Source organism: Anomaloglossus baeobatrachus, chromosome 2 (genome assembly GCF_048569485.1).
Source record: "Anomaloglossus baeobatrachus isolate aAnoBae1 chromosome 2, aAnoBae1.hap1, whole genome shotgun sequence".
NCBI classification, from domain to species: domain Eukaryota; kingdom Metazoa; phylum Chordata; class Amphibia; order Anura; family Aromobatidae; genus Anomaloglossus; species Anomaloglossus baeobatrachus.
The window spans coordinates 511816784-511839541 of record NC_134354.1 but is presented as its reverse complement, the minus strand read 5'-3'; the positions used below and the strand labels follow the sequence as shown (position 1 = coordinate 511839541).

The 22758-nt window shown below is 44.6% G+C and overlaps 1 protein-coding gene across 17 annotated transcripts in view; it reads right to left on the bottom strand.

Moving 5' to 3' along the window:
- ABI3BP (ABI family member 3 binding protein) overlaps nt 1–12816 on the bottom strand; it is a 566204-nt gene extending 553388 nt beyond the window's left edge. For all 17 annotated transcript variants that reach the window (XM_075336532.1, XM_075336540.1, XM_075336538.1 and 14 more), the window contains exon 1: nt 12673–12816. In XM_075336532.1, the coding sequence (XP_075192647.1) occupies nt 12673–12751 (79 nt within the window). In that variant the 5' untranslated portion in view covers nt 12752–12816. The remainder of the gene's footprint in view (nt 1–12672) is intronic.
- Nucleotides 12817–22758: the final 9942 nt, after the last annotated feature.

Below are 22758 nucleotides of genomic sequence, written 5' to 3'. Positions count from 1 at the left end.
AGACCCATTAACATCAATGGGGCTGCGCTCACGTGTGTGTTCTGCCATGGAGTGTCTGCTTGTGTGGAGCATACGTGTGCCCGTGTGCTCCACACATAGACATGTTCGTTTTTCTCCGGCATCACGGGTGTCACATGGACCGCACGGATGTGATCTGTGTGACACGCACCGGAGAAAACACACGCGCCTGTGAAATAAAAAGATTTTCTATGCTCACTTTCTCCAGCGCCGCTGTCTCTGCCGCTGCTGTCACTTGCTTCCGACCCCCGCTCATTATGCTCATCGCATATTCCCTTCACTGCGAGACGGAAGCAGCAGCAGCGGGGAGTCGGCAGGGCCGGAGACCATAGATCAGCACCACGGACAGCAACGCCAGGGACAGGTGAGCAGAACGTTCCCGTTCCCGTTCCCGGATAACACATGGAGAACACACTTGTGCCGTAAACACGGGACACGGAGGGCAATACGCACCTTTGACATGTCCGTGAAAAACGTGCGTGATTTTCACGGACATGTGAAAGAGGCCTTACATGGGGCCGAGTGCAATGCAAGATTTTCTCACATTGCACTTGTGTGAGGCATACACCAGTGTGATTCTACCCTTAAAGGAAATCTGTCATCAGATTCATGCTGTACAAGCTATGAATACTGTGTCTACATTATTGCAGCCAGCTATGTTTTACTTTGAAACTCCTAGTATTTTAGAGTAAACCATCTGTGCATAGGGAGAGACCTGTCAGTTAAAGGGATCAGGGCAAAGTGGAGACGGCCATTAAATGGCTGCAGCATTCATGGACTTCCACTTTGATGGAATAGTAAAGCTGATTAGGAAGGTAAGTATACAGAAATTTTCTCAGAAGAATAGTCTGCATTCATTGCATTTGACCCCAGCCTTGCTGAATTGTGGCAGTGTGCATTGAACACATTGATACAATTCCCCGTCATTCTCTGTGCCGGTGGGCGCTTACATGACTGCGTATATGCGATATGCTCTCTTGTGGTCACATGCCAACACAATGCCTGCGCTTCTCTCTATTCTCTTCTATTGCGACAAACCAGTTGAGACGTATGCAAGTATACAAATTGCATATATGTGGTCACGTGACCTCCCACCAGTAAGGGAAATACAGGAGAATCGTGACAGTGTGTGCATTGCACAGGGTCACGACTTGGCAGTCTATGTGGAGTGAATGCAATTTTTTCTTCTGAGATCACACAACTCCTTTAATATTTTCTTAATGACAATATGTAGTCCAGTATAATAATATTGAGGAACCATCCTTTGGATAAATAATGTATCAGATTGGTCAGAGTATGGCACAGAGCACCCCACACATTAGCTGTTACCAGCTCCAGTGGCGGCAATGTGTAAACACTGGCTCTGCCATGCTGTTAGTTGCTGATCCTGGGTATGGCAGGTCTGTGTCTATTCCACAGTAGTTGCTCTGCAGCACATGGGAGCGGCAACTAAAGGACGCTTCATACACTGTTTACATCCAGTTACTGCTACAGTTGGAAACAGCTGATCAGATAAGTAAGGTGTCACCCCCGCCGATCTGATATTCATGTCCTATCCTAAGAATAGGTTACCAATATCATTGCAATTGGAACCCCTTTAATGTCAGAAGCCTTGGTGGTCCCATAAAGAGGTTAATTTTAGGATTCCTAATGGACTAAAGCAGTGAAACCTCAGGATTCCTGATGGAAGTAGACTATTTCATACCTGAAGGCCAGTGGGCTACTAACCAGTGTTATCCTGCCTGTTCAGTTTTCTGTTTCTTTCTTCCCTGCACTGTTCATGGTGAGGAGTGTAGGAGGAAGATAAAAAAAATGAACATCGAGATAGGGCATAACTCACAGCTGCATAACTCCTCTGTCTCCTCTGTGATCGGGCAGAGGGTTTCAGTTTTTAGGCTACAATTTATAGGGAACAGTGATTTTATTTTTCCTGTACACCATCCTGCAATAACCCATCAAAAACGGCAACTAGAAATAATGCATAATATGAGTCTAGGTTCACACAGTTTTTAGACCACGTGCACATGTTAAGTATTTTGTGAATTTTTACCTCAGTATTCGTAAGACAAAACCAGGACCTGTGATAAATACAGAAGTGGTGACGTGTTTCTATTACAACTTTCCTCTGATTATTAAACTCCTGGTTTTGGCTACAAATACTGAGGTAAAAAACTCACCAAATACTCAATGTGTGCACGTGGCCTAAACTTCTCCTCTGACTCTTCCTCTCCTGGTATGGCTTCAAATACTGAGGTAAAAAAACTCACCAAATATTCAGTGTGTGCACATGGCCTTATGCATTTCCTCTAACTGTTCCTCTCCTGGTTTAGGCTTACAAATACTGAGGTAAAAAACTCACCAAATACTCAATGTGTGCACATGGCCTTATGCATTTCCTCTAACTGTTCCTCTCCTGGTTTAGGCTTACAAATACTGAGGTAAAAAAACTCACCAAATATTCAGTGTGTGCACATGGCCTCTTGCATTTCGTCTAAGGCTATGTCCGCACGTTGCGTCGGAGTACCTGCAGTTTATTCTGCACGTTTTCCTTCCCTTGGTTTTTGACCAAATGGCTATTGGCCATTTTTCAGCGCTAAAAACGCATGCGTTTTTACCGCGTTTTTAGTGCGTTTTCAGCGCTTTTTACCTGCGTTTTCACCTGCGTTTCTGCAGATGCGTTTTGTAGATCAAGACACTGAGAAATAAAGTTGAAATAGTCAAAAAGAATGAAAAAATAGAAAAAAAGTATAAAATTAACTTTTAATAAAACTATATGAAAAATTATCAATTTTAATGAAATAATAGTGGTTATGCACATTTTAACTGGAAAATAGGTAAAGTTTATTATTTTTAAGCATTTAAATTTTCGGTTATTGTGTGTGTGTAAAGGAACATTAGAACTCTTTAATTTTTGGTCAGAAAAGCATGCGTTTTTGGAGCCAAAAACGCACTGGAAAAGCAGGTAAAAAGCATGAAAAACGCAGGAATTGTGCTTTTGGTTGCATTTTGCCATTTGTCATTGACTCCAATGTTAAGGAAACGCTGCAGAAATGGCAAAAACAACTGACATGCTGCTTCTTTTTCAGCATGGTTTTTGACCCAAAATATGCAAATTAAACGCTGCAGAAAAAAAGCAAAGTGCGGACAGGATTTCATCTTTTCCCATAGACTTTGCTGGAAAACAAAAACGCATGCGTTTTAGCGCAAAAACGCTGCCGCTAAAAACGCTGCAGAAACGCGGGAAAAAACGCAACGTGTGAACATAGCCTAACTGTTCCTCTCCTGGTTTAGGCTTACAAATACTGAGGTAAATAACTCACCAAATATTCAGTGTGTGCACATGGCCTTATGCATTTCCTCTAACTGTTCCTCACCTGGTTTTGGCTTACAAATACTGAGGTAAAAAACTCACCAAATACTCAATGTGTGCACGTGGCCTTATGTATTTCCTCTGACTGTTCCTCTCCTGGTTGTGACTTACAAATACTGAGGTAAAAACTCACCAAATACACAACGTGTACACGTGGCTTTAAAGGGAACCTGTCATCATGAAAATGCAGCAAAATCTGCAAGCACCATGTTATAGAAAAGGTAGAGCTCTGTACATTGATATAAAATTTAGTGATAAAACCTGTATTTTAATATTTTAAACACTGGCAGCCCAGTGGGCGATTGATAATTATAATTACTATTATAATGGACAGTTATGGCTGTATGCACTCCTATACATAGAAAGCTGTCAATTACTGATAGAACCACACACTGGACCGAGAATCCCGGAAAGAGCAGAGATGTAAATGAGGAAAACAAAGGGGATACAAAACTAGAACAATCTCAGCTCCCCCTCCTCTATAACATGGTACTTGCAGATTAGATTTGTCCTTTCTGTAGAAGAATAAAAAAACAGAAAAGGATCTTGTGCAAGAATGGATTTATCTGATCATGGACATATCTGGTGGCAAGCAGACCTGACATAACTGTTATCTGTCAAAATATATCCCATAAGTCACGTATGGCCTTTTTAGAGAAATATTAATCATTTAGAGAGATTTAGCAAGCTCTATCATGTATTAATGATCATAGCAACAGTAGGCCCAAACAATTACCCATAAAATTGTGCTTACCACAACTAATAGAACGACTCCAATCACAGTGCAATTACCCAATAAACCTGCAGCGTACACTTCTAATCCATTGATCAATCCCCACCACATCCCTTGAAAAATGAGCTATAAATTATTTAACAATTTTTTTAAAAATAATTATCAGACGAAATCAAATTACATTCGTTTGAAATCCAAAAATGTATGCAAGTGACCAATAATACTTGAGATATATATATATATATATATATATATATATATATATATATATATATATATATATATATGTATATATATATATATATATATATATATATATATATATATTACACATATATATACTAGCTGTAGTACCCAGGCATTGGATAGTAACTATCTCTCTGTCTCCCTCCCAGTCTCTGTGTCTCTGTCTGTCTCTCAGTCTGTCTCTTTCCTTGTCTGTCTGTGTCTATGTCTCTGTCTGTCTGTTTCTATCTCTTTGTCTGTATTTGTATCTTTCCATCTATCTCCATCTCTGTGCCTGTCTCTCGCTATCTCTATGTGTGTTTGTGTCTGTTCTCTCTTTCCCCGACTGTCCCTTTCCCTGTATGTCTTTGTCTGTCTCTTTCCAGGTCTGTCTCTTTCCGGGTCTGTCTCTTTCCAGGTCTGTCTCTTTCCAGGTCTGTCTCTTTGCCCGTCTGTCTCTTTGCCCGTCTGTCTCTTTGCCCGGGCTGTCTCTTTGCCCGGGCTGTCTCTTTGCCCGGGCTGTCTCTTTGCCCGGGCTGTCTCTTTCTGGGCTGTCTTTTTCCAGGTCTGTTTCTTTGCCCGTCTGTCTCTTTGCCCGGTCTGTCTCTTTCCAGGTCTGTCTCTTTGCCAAGCTGTCTCTTTCCCTGTCTGTCTCTTTCCCCGTCTGTCTCTTTCCAGGGCTGTCTCTTTGCCCACCTGTCTCTGTCTGTCTCTTTCCCCGTCTGTCTCTTTAACCGTCTGTCTCTTTCCCCGTCTTTCTCTTTCCAGGGCTGTCTCTTTGCCCGTCTGTCTCTTTCCACGTATGTCTCTGTCTGTGACTCTATCTGTCTTTTTCTGTCATTCTCTATCCGTCTCACCACCGACTTCATATTACCTCACACATAAGCTTCTGATACTAAGTTTATTTTGTTCCTATAGCAACCACTCACAGTTGCTATTAACTTGCAGCTCCCAGCTCCATTCAGTTTAATTGAGGCAGAATTTTAGAGAGTTAGGCTATGTGCTCACGTTGCGTATTTGCATGCAGTTACGCTGCGATCTGCACCGCAGCGTAACTGCATGCGTCTTGAGTCCCCAGCATAATCTATGAAAATTATGCAGGAGACGTGCGCACGTGGCGTATTAGAGCGCAGCGCTTCGGCCCGAAGCACACGTTCTAAGAAGTGACATGTCACTTATTCCGTGCGCTCTGCATGCAGTCCCCACTCTGTCTATGGGAGGGGTTGCACTCAGAGCACATGCAATCGGCTTTTTTTTTCACTACGGATTCTTTCTGCAGCGATTTGAAGCACACATGTGTTGCTAAATCGCTGCAGAAATTTCTGTAGGGACAGAACGCTACGTGCGCACATAGCCTGTAAAGCCCGGGGTGAAATTTTCCCGTCAAAACATAGTCTATGATGTTCCCTGAGTCACATGGGGCGTCTGTGCAAATTTCGTGACTGTAAATGCGACGGTGCGGATTCCTTTAGCGGACTTACACACATACACACACACACACACACACACATACATACACTCAGCTTTTTATATATATATATATATATATACATATATATATATATATATATATATATATATATTACAATTCAAAAGTTTAGGGTCACTTAGATATCTCCTTATTTTTGAAAGGAAAGCACATTTTTTTTCAATGAAGCTAACATTAAATTAAACAGAAATATTCTCTATACATTGTTACTGTGGTAAATGACTATTCTAGCTTCAAACGTCTGGTTTTGAATGCAATATCTAAAAAGGTATATAGAGGCCCATTTCCAACAACCACCACTCCAGTGTTCTAATGGTACATTGTGTTTGCTAACTGTGCTAGAAGGCTAATGGATGTTTAGAAATCCCTTGAAAACCCTTGTGCGAGTATGTTAGCACAGCTGAAAACAGTTTTGCTGAGAAGCTACAAAACTGACCTTCCTTTGAGCTAGTTGAGAATCTGGAGCATTACATTTGTTGGTTCCATTAAACTCTCAAAATGACCAGAAAAAGAGGACTTTCATGTGAAACTCGACAGTCTATTCTTGTTCTTAGAAATAAAGGATATTCCATGTGAGAAATTGCCAAGAAACTGAAGATTTCCTATAACGGTGTGAACTACTCCCTTCAGAGGAAAGCACAAACAGGCTCTAACTAGAGTAGAAAGAGAAGTGAAGGGCCCCGCTGCACAACTGAGCATCAAGACAAGTACATTAGAGTCTCTAGTTTGAGAAACCGACGCATCACAGGTCCTCAACTGGCAGCTTCATTAAATAGTACCCGCAAAACGCCAGTGTCAACGTCTACAGTGAAGAGGCGCCTCCAGGATGCTGGCCTTCAGGGCAGAGTGGTAAAGAAAAGCCATATCTGAGACTGGCAAATTAAAGGAAAAGATTAATATGGGCAAAGGAACATAGACATTGGACCGAGGAAGATTGGAAAAAAGTGTTATGGACAGACGAATCGAAGTCCGAGGTGTTTGGATCACACAGAAGAACATTTGTGAGATGCAGAACAACTGAAAAAATGCTGGAAGAGTGCCTGACGCCATCTGTCAAGCATAGTGGAGGTAATATGATCGTCTGGGGTTGCTTTGGTGCTGGTAAAGTGGGAGATTTGTACAAGGTAAAAGGGATTTTGAATAAGGAAGGCTATCACTCCATTTTGCAATGCCATGTCATACCCTGTGGACAATGTTTGATTGGAGCTAACTGCATCCTACAAAAGGACAATGACCCAAAGCACACCTTCATAATAAGCATGAACTATTTAGGGAAGAAGCAGGCACCTGGTATTCTATCTATAATGGAGTGGCCAGCCCAGTCACCAGATCTCAACCCTATTGAGCTGTTGTGGGAGCAGCTTAGCCGTATGGTACGCAAAAAGTGCCCATCAAGCAAATCCAACTTGTGGGAGGAGCTTCTGGAAGCATGGGGAGAAATATCTCCAGATTACCTCCGCAAATTAACAGCTAGAATGCCAAAGTTCTGCAAATCTGGAATTGCTGCAATGGGAGCATTCTGTGACGAAAGCAAAGTCTGAAGGAGAAAATTATTATTTCTGACCTCGTCAATGTCTGGACTATATTTTCTATTCATCATGCAACTCATTTGATAAATAAAAGTATGATTTCTCATGGAAAAGACAAATTTGTCTGGGTGACCCCAAACTTTTGCATTGTATTGTGTGTGTGTGTCTGTATATATATATATATGTATATATATATATATATATATATATATATATATATATATATATATATATATATATATATATTATATATACAAACGCCTCCCAAAAATGTTATGGGGAAAATTCAACAGGGAGAACAATATCGCATAGTCAGTCCAATTTAATCAGCAGTTTTCGCTGAAGTTAGGGTTTTATACCCTACAATAACGGGGTTGTCAACTATTTAAGCTTACAGTTGAGGTGGGCCACACACACACACAAACACACACACACACACTATATATATATATATATATATATATATATATATATATAATCTTGCTGCCAGGATCCCCTGGCAAACTCCGAGCTTTTCTAGTGGGGGGGGAAGGATTGTAGGGTATCAAATGTCCACTGCAACTAATTAGCTGCCATATTTCATCTAAGGGTACTTTCACACTTGCGTTTATTTCCTTCCGTTACAATCCGCCCTTTTGGATAACAGCGGAATCCGTTAACGGATTGTACCAAAAGGACCTGCGTTGCTTCCGCTGGGCGACGCTCCGTTGCTTCTGCCCAGCGGGAGGAACGCAGCATGTAACGTTATTTTGAGCAGCGGAATCCTCTGGATTTCACTGCGCATGCTTTTTTTTTTTTAATCAAACTTTATTTTGGCTCGCGGTGGCCGGACGTTCAGCTGAGCGCCCGGCCATCGGCAAGCGACAGCGCTCAGCTGAGCGACCGGCCGCCAGAATGCCCAGCCGCCGGCAAGTCACAGCGCTCAGCTGAGCGCCCGCCCGCCGGCATGCCCGGTCGCTGGCAAGTGACAGCGCTCAGCTGAGCGCCCGCCCGCTGGCATGCCTGGCCGCCGGCATGCCCGGTCGCTGGCAAGTGACAGCGCTCAGCTGATCACCCAGCGGTCGGCTGCAGGGAGCGATCAGCTGATCACCCGGCAAGTGACAGCGCTCAGCTGATCACCGGCGGTCGGCTGCATGGAGCGATCAGCTGATCACCCGGCGGTCGGCTGCAGGGAGCGATCAGCTGATCACCCGGCGGCCAGCAAGTGACAGCGCTCAGCTGATCACCGGCGGTCGGCTGCAGGGAGCGATCAGCTGATCACCCGGCGGCCGGCTGCAGGGAGCGATCAGCTGATCGTTCACAATAGTCTGCCGCTGGTAAAACTGTAAAAAAAAAAAAAAAAAAATCAAAACGAATTGCGTTGTTTTGCAGCATCCGTTGCATCCGTTGTGCCACTATATGCAACACATCCGTTGCATCCGTTACACAACGCAATGCAACGGATACCATTCAACGCAAGTGTGAAACTAGCCTAAGCCAGAAGCTAGAGCTAGGAGACTGTTTCTTCCATCTTAGATGAAATGTGACCACTGCAGATAATCACTAGATGCTGACTGACTGTAGCGGTCAAATTAAGTTTTCCACAGGCAGAGAAAGCTAGGAGACCATGGGAGACAGCTGGTGAAATATGTAGGAACAGTGGAGGCCTAGTGGGTGAATAAGGTTTTTTTTTATCATATTAGCATTACTTTGGGGCAATTTATAAACTAAGTACACGCCCTATGAATCTGTGTCAATATATTGTTATATGGGTAGACACAGAAAAAATAAACCTCAAGTGGGTAGATACAGGTAGCAGAGTAACCCTGTGTAGGAGCTCTATATTGGCACTTTGCTTATCGCTGCACTTTTTAAGGTCTCCAACAATTCCTTGGTAGAGACATGAGATTTGACTTGAGATGTAATTTAGATAAAATTGGAGGATACAATGAGTTACAATATTAAAGGAATATTCTCTTCTTGAACATTTAATATATATACCATAAATGATTAATCAGTACATGATGGAGCCTTATTATTGAGATAAAATGCTTATATGCCACACATATCCAAAATAAGACAAAACTAGTGAGGCGTGAGTGTGCTCGTCAAAGCTTGTTACTCCATCAAGCCTCGAGCATCTGAGTTTGAAAATGCTTGAGTTTCCCATTGACTTCCATTATAAATGGTACTTGATTCATGTCTGAGCAACCCGATGCTCAGTCCAGTAATGAGCAGTGTGAGCACGCTCGCTCATCGCTAGACAAAACCCTATAATTTGCTCCTGCATGATCAGTGTAAGGGCGGCGTCACACGCTACGATATATCGGGCGATATGTCGTCGGGGTCACGGATTCCATGACGCACATCCGGCATCGTTTCACATATCGTAGCGTGTGACAGCTACGAACGACTGTGAATGAGCAAAAATACTCACCTTATCGTTGCTCGTTGGCACGTCGTTCATTTTCATAAAGTCGTTCCTCCTTCTGCGAGCCGGTTGTTTGTCATTCCCGTGGCAGCACACATCGCTACGTGGTGACACCCCGGGAACGATGAACACAGCTTACCTGCGTCCCGCCGGCAATGAGGAAGGAAGAAAGTGGGTGGGATGTTATGTCCCGCTCATCTCCGCCCCTCCGCTTCTATTGGGCGGCCGCTATGTGACGTCGCTGTGACGCCGAACGCCCCTCCCCCTTCAGGAAGAGGATGTTCGCTGCCAACAGCGAGGTCATTCGGGAGGTAAGTACGTGTGACGGGGTTAACGACTTTGCGCGACACGGACAACAAATTGGCCGTGATGCACAAACGATGGGGGCGGGTGCGATCGCACGATATATTGTCCCATGTAACGCCGCCCTAAGTTGAAAAAATTGTAACAAGACAAATATTCTCCATATCAACTCAAAATAAGAAAAAAGAAAAATAAGCTGTAACACTGTGATATAAAATACCATGACATAACAGTCAACATGCCAAGTTTTTATGGGACACATAGTTAATCATCAGTTTGCATCAGCCCTCCTCAAAGTAAATCTGTTACCCAATTTTTGCCACCTAATCTGAGACCAGCATAATGTAGAGACAGACACCCTGATTCCATTGATGTGCCACTTACTAGAATGTTTGTTGTAATTTTGATAAAATCAGAGTTTTATTTAGCAGGAGCTTATCACAAGAGAACTAGTAAACCTGCTGACATGTAGTCCTCTATATTCATGAGCTCTGTATCACCCCACCACTGATTCCCAGCTTTCTGCCTATGCACAGTACACAGAAAGCTCTCAATCATTGGTTTGCAGCTCTAGGTTATGTAGAGCTGAGCCATCAGACAACTGGTAATCTGCAGCAGAAAAAAACTGTGATTTCATCAAAATGACAGCAAGCATCCCACTAAGAGAAACATCATGTGACTCTCAAAGATGGTTAGAAAAACCTAGTAACATATTCTCTTTAAGTACCTAGATCAGATCATTGAGGACAATTGAAGAGAGGCTTAAATTAGATATGGAAGCTAATGCACATTAATGTCAATCATATAATAATGCAGTATACAAAAGGGAGAGATAGTATTATATGTACATAAATTGGATAACAGATGACATCCGATGGCAAATATCACTAATTACAACTATGCTAAATCAGTCCCTTTTATAATAAGGGATCTATAAGATGTCCTCATAGGACTACCTGGGATGCCATCTGGAATTGACCTGGAGCACGCACTTCTTGACTGATGGGAATACCAAATCATTGCACAGGGTCAGTAACACCTTTGCTGTGCAGGCAGTGGGATCTGACCTCCCAGCTGACCAGAGAGAAGACATAGTTGCTGTCTGCCCCCTCAGCAGGAATTTGGATGTCTGTCCATTGAAATTGCTCTTTAGTGCTATTAGAGCATTTTATGGCTCTTCTAATATGCAAGGGTCTGTCTGATGTGAAATTCAGGAATGAGTATATAAGGAACCTAAAAATCCCAAATATGCTGGATTACATTGCAATGATTGAAAAACTGCAGTTTTTAAGAGCTATAATGTAACTTGTCAGCCTGTATTCTGCTTATAATGCTGCAAAAACAGTCTGCACTATGCCTCCAGTGGCTTAGGCTGCTTTCACACATCCGGTTTTTGCAGTGCGGCTCAATCCGGCTCAAAAACCTATGCAACGGATGTGGCGTAAAAAACGGATCCGTTGCAGAAGTTTTTCCATGCGGCCCGTCCGTTTTTTGACGGATGCGGTTTGATACTGAGCATGCGCAGTGCAAAAAACCGCATCCTGCGTCCATAGGCTTGCATTGTAAATCGCGCCGCATCGGATCCGGAGCGATGCGGTTTTTTTGCTGCACAAAAAAAGTGCCAGGCAACCTTCCATCCGGCCGCCGCACGGGCTAAATATGCCACATCCGGCAAAAACCGGACGCAACGCAAGGCCATGCGGCACAATACGGTGCTAATGCAAGTCTATGCAGAAAAAACGCAACCGGCGGCAAAAAAAAACGGTTGCGTTTTTTCTGCAAAGCGCCGTATTGTGCCGCTCAGGAAAAACCGGATGTGTGAAAGCAGCCTTATAGGACCACAGCAATGCAGGGTAGCAGCTGATTTCCCCACCTCTTTCTTACTGTATTTACTGTTGGATTACAGTATCAATGTCAATACCTAAGATCACCTTTGCCTCACCACAGTCAAATTTGTTTCTATACTTTATATATGTATTTTAAACTTTATGTAACTTCTTAGCTGTTGCCTAGATATAGTGCACGGAACACAGTGTAAGATTGCATGGCTGTGGATACATTTCACACAGATACAGAAGTGCTCCAGTCATGTATCCCTGATTGCACCGACCTGGAATATGATCAAGAATTACAAAACATGTGTCACCAAACCCTCTCTGTTCCTGCTGTCAGTGGGGACATATCAAAGGCTACTGTAAATGCACCAGCAGGCACAGATCATAGCAGTACTGTATACCATTAAGTACAAGTGTAACAATCTGATCCATGAATATTGTGACACTCCAGCTGCACTATTGCAATATGCCAAAATCACAGCTAATGACCAACCCAGGCAGGAGGGGGAGTGTCACTGTTTTGCAAACTTCTACACAAAAAGTAGAAAATTAATAGGAAAAAAAGAGATCTATATGAATATATATGGATATCTTTTATATATAGGTCACCATTATGGATGACACATTATTAGTATATATGGCTATAAAGTTGGAGAACCTACAATGGCCATGTCCTCCCAGCAATGCATTAGTTCTGCTATCTGCAGCATACACTATTTCCACAAGAACATTCCAAAACATGCAGAAATGATTTACTTGCCTTTAGGTAATTTTTGTGCATCTCCTGGGTCAGTTAGAATAATTCCACAGAAAATAAGGAATGAGATCCTTGAGATCATGTTTGCAGCTCCCAGCACAATGACAGATGCTGGTGTGTACTCAGCAAGGTGGCTGCAGCAGAACTTCTCCACTTCACTAACAGCAGCAGTCACTGGGACAGAGCTAAGTTTAGCTGGGCGGAGACATGACGGCATCTTCTAACCCAGCTTCATCTACATACATGTAATAATCTCTCAGGCTCAATGTAATCATTCCTCTTCCATGTGCACACACACAGAACACATGCATTTCTATGGTGAGAGCTGTGTGATGATGCACTTGTAAAAGTATGTTCCTTCCATATTGTAACCCTACACTAAGAAATGATGGGCTTTCTAACTAGTCATACTGTATACACTAAAATTGTCTTGTGTTGTTGCAGCATCTTAGGCTACTTTCACACATCAGTTTTTTCCCATCAGGTACAACCCGGAAAAAAACGGGTAAAACGGATCCGGTACCGCATCCGTTTTATCCCCATAGATTTGCATTGTTACCGGATTGTACCTGATGGCTTTGCGTTGCATCCGTTTTTTTCCGGATGCGGCAAAATTTATCAAAGCGGCGGCCGGAGGCAACGTGTCTTGCAACGTTTTTTGGTCCGGCAAAAAAAACCGCATCGAGCCGCATCCGGCCACTACGGCGCATTTTCAATGCATGCCTATGGACGCCGGATGCGGCGCGATGCGGAAAAAAACGCATCCGGCCGCCGCATGCGGTTTCTTCCACTGCGCATGCTCAGTAGCGTGCCGCAACCGGAAAAAACCGGACCGGCCGCATGTAAAAACTTATGCAAAGGATGCGGTGTTTTCGCCGCATCCGTTGCATAGGTTTCACAGCCGGATTGAGCCGCAGTGCTCAAACCGGATGTGTGAAAGTAGCCTTAGGCTGCTTTCACATCGGTTTTAGCAGAGCCGGCCAATGCGGCTCTAAAACCTATGCAACGGATGCGGCGACAATACCGCATCCTTTGCATAAGTTATTGACATCCGGCCCGTCCGGTTTTTGCCGCTTGCGACACGCTACTGAGCATGCGCAGTGGAAAAAACCGCATGCGGCGGCCGGATACGGTGTTTGCCGCATGATGCCGCATGCGGCGTCCATAGGCATGCATTGTGGATGTATTTTGCATTTTGCCAGACAAAAAAACGTGCCAAGCAGCGTTCCATCCGGCCGCCGCATCGGCTAAATCTGCCGCATGCGGCAAAAAACGGACCGAACGCAAGCCCATGTGGCACAATCCGGCACTAATGAAAGTCCGAGCAAAAAAAACGCAACCGGCAGCAAAAAAAAATGGTTGCGGTTTTTCTGCAAAGCGCCAGATTGTGCCGCACAGGAAAAACCGGAGGTGTGAAAGCAGCCTTACCTTACCTACTAAAAAGCAGCTTTATGTTAGAGAATCCTTCCTCACTAAGGCTATGTGCACACTTTGCGTTTTTACCTGCGTTTCCACAGCGTTTTGAACTGCAGCCTTTTAATGCCAAAATGCATGCATTTTGATTTTCAAGCAAAGTCTATGGGAAATGGGGCTTTCTTGTGCGCAATTTGCTGTCAAAAACACAGTGTTTAATTTGCATATTTTTGAGCAAAAACTCAGCGTTCAAAGAAGCAGCATGTCAATTGTTTTTGCCATTTTGGCAGCGTTTTGCTAACATTGAAGTCAATGAGAAGTTGCAAAACGCAATCAACATCAAAATTCTAGCGTTTTACATGCTTTTTTGATGCATAAAACATGCATTTTGGACCAATTAATTGCATGCGTTTTTGGCAAAATATTAATGGCATGATATGTCCCTTTACACACACACACATAGTCCGACAATTATTTTGAAGAAAATCCTTAAAAAATGTAATTGTATGCATAATTATTATCATAAACATCATTTTAATAAAAAAAAGCCATTTTTTAATTGATAATAATTTTGATATTTGTTATCATTTTTTTCCGTTTTTTTCATAGTGTTTGAATGTTTAAACTTTATTTTGTAGTGACTTTGTATTCAAAACGCATCTGACTTTAAGCAATGGAAAAGCATGTAAATTGCGCTAAAAACGCACGCGTATTTATCACGTTTTTATGGTCAAAACCAACTTTGGCAAAAACCATTTCTGCCAGAGGATGTGTTTATAACTGCAACTACCTCGACACAAACTGCGCACATAGCCTAACATCCACTTTTGAGGTCACAGTAGCTTAAGTGGCAGTGATAGCAAATGGGATGCCACAGCATGTTACCTGTACCTGTCTGAAATTGTTTAAGGGTTATTTCCATCTTCAGAAATGGATATTGTTAGAGAGTCCAAAAGAAAAAAAGGTAGAAGTCCAGCTCTGACATACAAAATCTTCTTTACTTTCGGTTCACAAACAGTGCAATATAAGACAGACAGTGAAAGCATGGATAGCGTTTTCAACGCATTTCATGTGCACTCGGTACTCTTAGGCTATGTGCGCACGTCGCGTAAAAACATGCAGTTACGCTGCGCTTTGTAGCGCAGCGTAACTGCATGCGTCCTGCGTCCCCTGCACAGTCTATGGAGATTGTGCAGGGGCCGTGCGCACGTGGCGTTTAAGAGCGCAGCGCTTCGGCTACTGCCGAAGCGCTGCGCAAAAAGAAGTGACATGTCACTTCTTTCCTGCGCTTTGCCGGCAGCTCCTGCTCTGTCTATGGCAGGAGCTGCAGGCAGAGCGCATGGAATCGGCGCTCACTACAGACATTTCTGCAGCGATCTAAAGCGCACATGTGCTCTTCAGATCGCTGCAGAAATTTCTGCAGGGCTTGTACGCAACGTGCGCACATAGCCTAAGGCTATGTGCGCACGTGTGCGTATTACATGCAGTTACGCTGCGATCTGCAGCGCAGCGTAACTGCATGCGTCCTGCGTCCCCTGCACAGTCTATGGAGATTGTGCAGGAGCCGTGCGCACGTGGCATATTAGAACGCAGCGATTCGGCTGCTGCCCGAATTGCTGCGTTCTAAGAAGTGACATGTCACTTCTTCCGTGCGGTTTGCATGCTGTCTATAGGGAGAGGCAGCATGCAGAGCGCACGTTCTCTGCCGGCACCATGCGCTTCAAAATGGAGCTTTTCAGCTGCGCTCTGAAGCGCACCTTTTAGGTGCGGTGCAGAGCGCACACGTGCGCACATAGCCTTAGTCATGATTAAGTGTGTGCATACACCAAACGCACCAAAAATGCACCAAAAAAATGCATGCAGTTTTGGTACATTTTTCTGCGGCAAAGTGCGTTTTTTTGGTACACCTAATCTGCAGCATGCACACATACTATTATGTATACCCCTTTCACAAGTAAAGCGCCATGGAATTGATAGCGCTATAATAATAAATAATAATAATACTATATACTAAGGGTGCCCAGTACACCTGTGATCACAGGTAACCTGACATTAGGTGACCTCTTGAGCTGAGTGACTTCAGGTGAGGTTACCTTTGATCACATGTGGAGGGCCATTTGAACCTTCAGCTGTGACCACAAATAACCTTAGTGATGTCACTGCTTATCGCTGCAGCTCAGTCTTTGCCTGAAGCTCACAGTGGGGTGTCGTGTTCTATGCCCGTGCATTGTCACTTCAGCTGTAGCAGAGCCGGAATCGTCATGGGACCTCGTGTGGATTACGCCGGACCTGTTTGTTTTGGGGGTTAATAAAGAGATGAAAGAGGTTTTTTTTGTATTTTATTGTTTGTGTTTATTTCTTTTCACTTACAGATTAATAATGGGGGGTCTCATTGCTGCCTCCCATTAGTAAGTTAGGGCTTAGTGGCAGCTGTGAGCTGTTATTAACCCCTTATTACCACGATTGCCACTGCACCGGTAAAGTTCCAGGATTGTCACATCTAATGGATGCAACAATCCTGGGTGGCTGCAGGCTGCTAGTTTAAAAAAATAAGCCACTTGTGGTTCCTTTTATTTTGATACACAGCCAAGATAAGCTGTGTATCAAAATATACTGTGCTTTGCCCCATTTCATAGTACATAATATCAGAATATATCGAATTTGATGGGTTTTGGGTATCCCCTAGTGTGACAAGTTGTGGGCAGATTTGATTTTAATGCCAGCTGTGTTGATGCTCCTTTTTAATTACATGTTGTTTGTATTTTAGTAACATATTTCCATCTGAAGATCTGTCGGGCATATTTCCCCCCACCCCCTTTCGGTATGATGATTATTTTGGAATCGGAAATGAGTATGACATCAGATATCACCATAATGAAGCATGAAAATAGACAAAGAAGACGCTGCTCATATTTGTATTATAGCACGGAATTGATTTAATGTTATCTTTTCTGTTACTAGTTCCTTTTTTGGGGATTTGTTTATATGTATGAATTATTGTACCTATGGTGCATGCTAAGTCCTATGTATTTATGATTGTTAATTTCATCATTGTCATGCATGGGATATATTGATTGTCAGAACATTAGAGTAATGGTTATGGATGTGGGAATTATTTATGTATATACACTTAACATATCCCGAACTTTGGGTCCCTTGATCGCCATGTTGTCTTTGACTAGCCGTGTGCGCTGTGCAGGCGCGTCTTCCGGGTGCATACACCCGGCGGTGTCAAAAGTGATACCGCGAATGCGTGAATGACGTCACGGGAAAGTTTTCTCCGACGCATGCGCGGAGGATCACTGACTGCCGCCAGTTTGTGTGCTTGTTACTTCCGATGCGCAATGCCCACGTGTGCACGATGGGCAGTCCGATGACTGGAAATCAAGGTAAACCTGGTATATGAGGGTGGGAGCGACAGGACATGGACAACGTGTGGTGGCCCTTGAAAAAGGTACCCGAAACGTACGTCGGGCTTGGACCACGGATCATCTCCCTACCAGTCAAAGTTCTGGGTATGTACTAATGCTAATGTAGGTTCTGCTGCCCCATTCGGTTGTATATCATTGGCTGCTGATAGCGCCAATGTGCAGAGGGAATGGTTTGAACCTATGTGGATTGCCGGATGTTTGACTGTGGGGGATTTAATGTTATATGGGAAGTCCATTTGAGGCTTGTATGAATAGATGATTGATACTTATGTACTCTGCCTCTCTCTGACCGCGGCATGAACATTATGTATTTTGATTCCGATTAGGGTCCCCACTCAGTGAGGTAATTACTCCTTATGACTGTCCTTTACTCTTGTTATATGGTATAGGGTGTATACATTGGTGTACTCCTTTTTATACGGTGTGATTGTTTAATAAAATTTATTTGGATTATTTTTACTCCATTGTGTGTTTTTTTTTAAATACATAAATTGATAGTGTTAGTAGGAGTTGATCCCGTGATTGGGAATCCATACATTATGGGGAAATTGATGTTGTTGTAGCAATTGTGCACATTATCTTACATAAAATGTTCCCCCTATTTTTCTATGAAAATTATATCAACAGCCAAGATAAGCACACGGCTGGAGTCTGCAGCCTGTAGCCGCATGCTTTCTGTGCTGGGTATCATAATATGGGGGGACCCTATGCCAATTTATTCATTTATTTATGTTTAAAGCAATAGAGACACCCACACTGTGCCTCTGATTGGCTGAAGTCAGACATGCTGTCACAAAGGATGGGGGCGTGTTTGACTGCAACCAATCAGAGACGAGAGAACAGCCCGTGGGCTGGGGAAGCAGTGAATATGTATGAGAAGAATAAGAATATGAATATGAATAAGAATATGAAGAATAATAAGCAGCCCCGGAAGTAGCGCAGAGACTTGTTAAGTATAACGCGCCTTCTCCAATACCCCTATTCCTACTACCACTGTTTTAAAGCACCGTATTCTGGTCCCCCAGAATGTTTTAAGGCATTTTTATTAGTTTCTGAAAAGTCAAAAGTTTACATACATTTCATCAGTATTTTGTACTATTGCCCTTAAACTGCATCATTTGGGTCAAATCTTTTGGATATCCTTCTACAAGCTTCTCACAATAGTTGGTAGAAATTTTGGCCCATTCCTCCAAACAGAACTGGTGCAACTGAGCCATATTTGTAGGTTTTCTTGCTCTCAAATGCCTTTTCAGCTTTGCCCATACATTTTCAATAGGATTGAGATCAGGGTATTGTGATAGCCACTCCAAAACATTGACTTTGTTATCCTCAAGCCACTTTGTAATCAGTTTGACAGTACGCTTCGGGTCATTGTCCATTTGGAATACGCATTTCCACCCAAGCTTTAAGTTCCTGGCAGATGTGTTGAGATGTTGCTTCAGTATTATCACATAGTCTTCTTTCTCATGATGCCATCTATTTGGTGAAGTGCACCTGTGCCTCCTGCAGCAAAACAACCTCACAACATGATGCTGCCACCCACATGTTTCACAGTTGGGATGGTATTCTTAGGCTTTAAAGCTTCTCCCTTTTCCTCCAAACATAGCAATGATCATTATGGCCAAATAGTTCAATTGAAGTTTCGTTAGACCACAGTACATGTCTCCAAAAATTAAGATCTTTGTCCCTGTGTGCATTTGCAAAGAATCTGGCATTTTTAATGTTTCTTTTGTAGTAATGGCTTTTTCCTGGCAGAGTTGACTTTCAGTACACGTTGATACAGTACTCGTTTCACTGTGGATAATGACACAGTCTTACAAGCTTCTGCCAGCATCACCACAAGGTGTTTTGCTTTTGTTCAGGGGTTGAAATGCCCATTGTGAGGTAAATCCTGGGATATGAAGAGGAATTATGACTAGAAGTCATAATTGCTCTCATCACTCCCTGGCAGTGCCCCCCCTCCCTTCTTGTTCTCAAATGTCCAGCATCTGTGAAGGTGTCACATCCCACTTACACCTCCAACAGCCATCTCCTCTGATATGGAGATGAGATGATGTGAGGACAATGGACCCAGGATGACTCCCTGCCGTCACCCTGTAACAAGAGTTGTATCTCATTAGCAAGGCTTGGAAGTAGCCAGACAGAACGACTCCAGTAAAAAATGGTTCATATCTCGCAAGCCATATCTCCGATAAATATGGCAACCATAAAAATGGTGTTTGCGCAGGCGGACGATGCTGGCACACCTTTTTTATGGAAGGGGGAGCTTGGGAAATACCCCAGGCGTGATATCAGCCATATGGGAACTCGTAGACAGGTCATGAGTCCCCTCGTTCTGTGGCTAAATTCATAACTGTCACAATGAGAGCATTGGCGTCCGCCTACGACGCTCCCAGGCAAAGTTATGGCCAATATCCCCTTTGCTGGATAATTCTGATCCATGCAGGGGGAGTGGCAGTGCTTCCCTGTGAGGTCACTAAGGTAGGAGGGGACCTGGATCTGCCCAGGTTGATAACCCTACTTCGGCCATTTTCCAGTGTTCTTCTGCTCGGGGGCCTGGTTGGGAAACATCTGTGGGAAGAATCCTAGAAACCTGGTCTACAGCGCCCCCCTGTGGCCAGACACACAAGGTAACTGATGTAATTGTATACCTGTTTGTAACCCATGCTTTATCTGTAACTGTACTCTGACATATGTATATTCTGTAGATTCCCTATTGTATATATTGTAGTTCTAGTGTGCTTTAGGCTGATTAAATTATATAATTAATCTTGGGCTGTTCTGTTATCTCGATCTTGAATCCCACGTCTGTGTGTTCGGCTAATAGTTACCGTGAAGCGGTTGGTGGCAGCGAGTTGTGCCAAGGATTATTGTGGGGAGGCCAGTGAGACTCGGGAAGATATTATATATTCCGCCCGCGGAGGTCGGGGGAATATATACCTTACTCTCACCGGGGACCCTTCAATAATCGGCATAAGTAGTATAGCGGCCTCCTTGCTTATGGTCGGGCAATTCCATAATTGGCCTGACTATAAGAGGGGCGCTAGAGAGCGCGTCACGTGCTCTGTCTGTCGGTCGGGAGGTATAAAGGAGGGGTGACCCCCACTTGTTACCCCCCGATTGTGACGTACTGGTAGCCAGCGCGGGGGACTTCTGAGTGACCCCCCCGGTGGTTTGTGACAGGACCTGGATCTGCCCAGGTTGATAACCCTACTTCGGCCATTTTCCAGTGTTCTTCTGCTCGGGGGCCTGGTTGGGAAACATCTGTGGGAAGAATCCTAGAAACCTGGTCTACAGCGCCCCCCTGTGGCCAGACACACAAGGTAACTGATGTAATTGTATACCTGTTTGTAACCCATGCTTTATCTGTAACTGTACTCTGACATATGTATATTCTGTAGATTCCCTATTGTATATATTGTAGTTCTAGTGTGCTTTAGGCTGATTAAATTATATAATTAATCTTGGGCTGTTCTGTTATCTCGATCTTGAATCCCACGTCTGTGTGTTCGGCTAATAGTTACCGTGAAGCGGTTGGTGGCAGCGAGTTGTGCCAAGGATTATTGTGGGGAGGCCAGTGAGACTCGGGAAGATATTATATATTCCGCCCGCGGAGGTCGGGGGAATATATACCTTACTCTCACCGGGGACCCTTCAATAATCGGCATAAGTAGTATAGCGGCCTCCTTGCTTATGGTCGGGCAATTCCATAATTGGCCTGACTATAAGAGGGGCGCTAGAGAGCGCGTCACGTGCTCTGTCTGTCGGTCGGGAGGTATAAAGGAGGGGTGACCCCCACTTGTTACCCCCCGATTGTGACGTACTGGTAGCCAGCGCGGGGGACTTCTGAGTGACCCCCCCGGTGGTTTGTGACATATTGGTGGCAAGCGGTGGGATCGAGATAATAGTGTGTGTGAGTGTGAGACCCATACTCCCAGACACTAAAGACTGCCTGCAGCAGCTGTGGCTGCTGGGGTCTTCAGACTAGCTCAACACTAGAGTGTCAGAGTGCAGATACTGTAAGGTGTGTGGAGGCATCAGGTGTCAGTTCTGTGTCAGTGACCAAAAGTCTGCAAGAATGGCTGAGAGCACCAGGAGCAAAGCCAAAGGAATGGCCGATGCTCAGGCCAGAGACGATGAGGAGGTTGTCCACGAGTCCTCCAGGAGCTCGACGCCAGAAAACAGCTCTGCAGAGGACATTGCACAACCGGGCACTGCTGGACAAGATGAGGAGCAGCTCGCCCAAGGGTCCTCAACGAGCCAGACGCCAGCCCTCCGCTCTGCAATGGACAGTGGAGCACCAGGCTCCGCAGCGGGCCGCAGATCACCACGTGCCATTCCACCGAGCCTGGGAGGCTCGGATAGCCTTCTTCAAATGGCTATGGCCCTACGCCAGGCTGGAGACCGGGAGGGCTACAAGGAACTCATGGCCGAGCGTGAGCGGCAAGCAGCGCGTGAAGAGCGCCAGGCAGAGCGTAACTACCAGCTGCAGCTAGCTCAGCTCCGGCCCTCATCAGCCACCCGTGACCTTCCAGACACCAAACTTCCAAAGGTCCGTGTTGAGGACTTCCCAGTGCTGGAGAAGGATGGAGACTTGGACTCTTTCTTGACTGCTTTTGAACGGACTTGCTTGCAGCATCATCTGAACAAGGACCAGTGGGCCAAATACCTGACCCCCCGTTTAAGGGGTAAGGCCCTGGAAATCCTTGGGGACTTGCCTGCTGAGGCAGATCAGGGCTACGACACCATCAAGCGGGCCCTGATCCAACAGTACAACCTCACTCCGGAGTCCTACCGCAAGAAGTTCCGGACGCTGCAGAAGGGACCAAAGGACTCCTGGGCTGACCACCGGCGGGCACTTGCCCGAGCTGCCGACCACTGGACCCAAGGCCTGCAGCTTTCCACCGGACCGGAGATCCTAGACTTGGTCATCACAGAGCAACTCTTGTGGAACTGCCCTGAGGATCTCCGCCAGTTCATCCGAGACCAGAAGCCAAAGGGATCCACGGCTACAGCTGCCCTGGCAGATGACTACACCAACAATCGGGCTCCTGAGGCCAGGAGAGCAGCCACCAGCAGCACCTGGAGAGGGGGTAAGATGAATTCTGCGACTGCCCCACCTGCCCCTAGACTGCAGGGGGTGTCCCCCTCGACTCCCCTCTCCAGGCCCGTGGCAGAACCAAGACGGTGCCACCAGTGCAACCTACCTGGACACTTCAAGGCCATGTGCCCTCAGCGTCCCAAG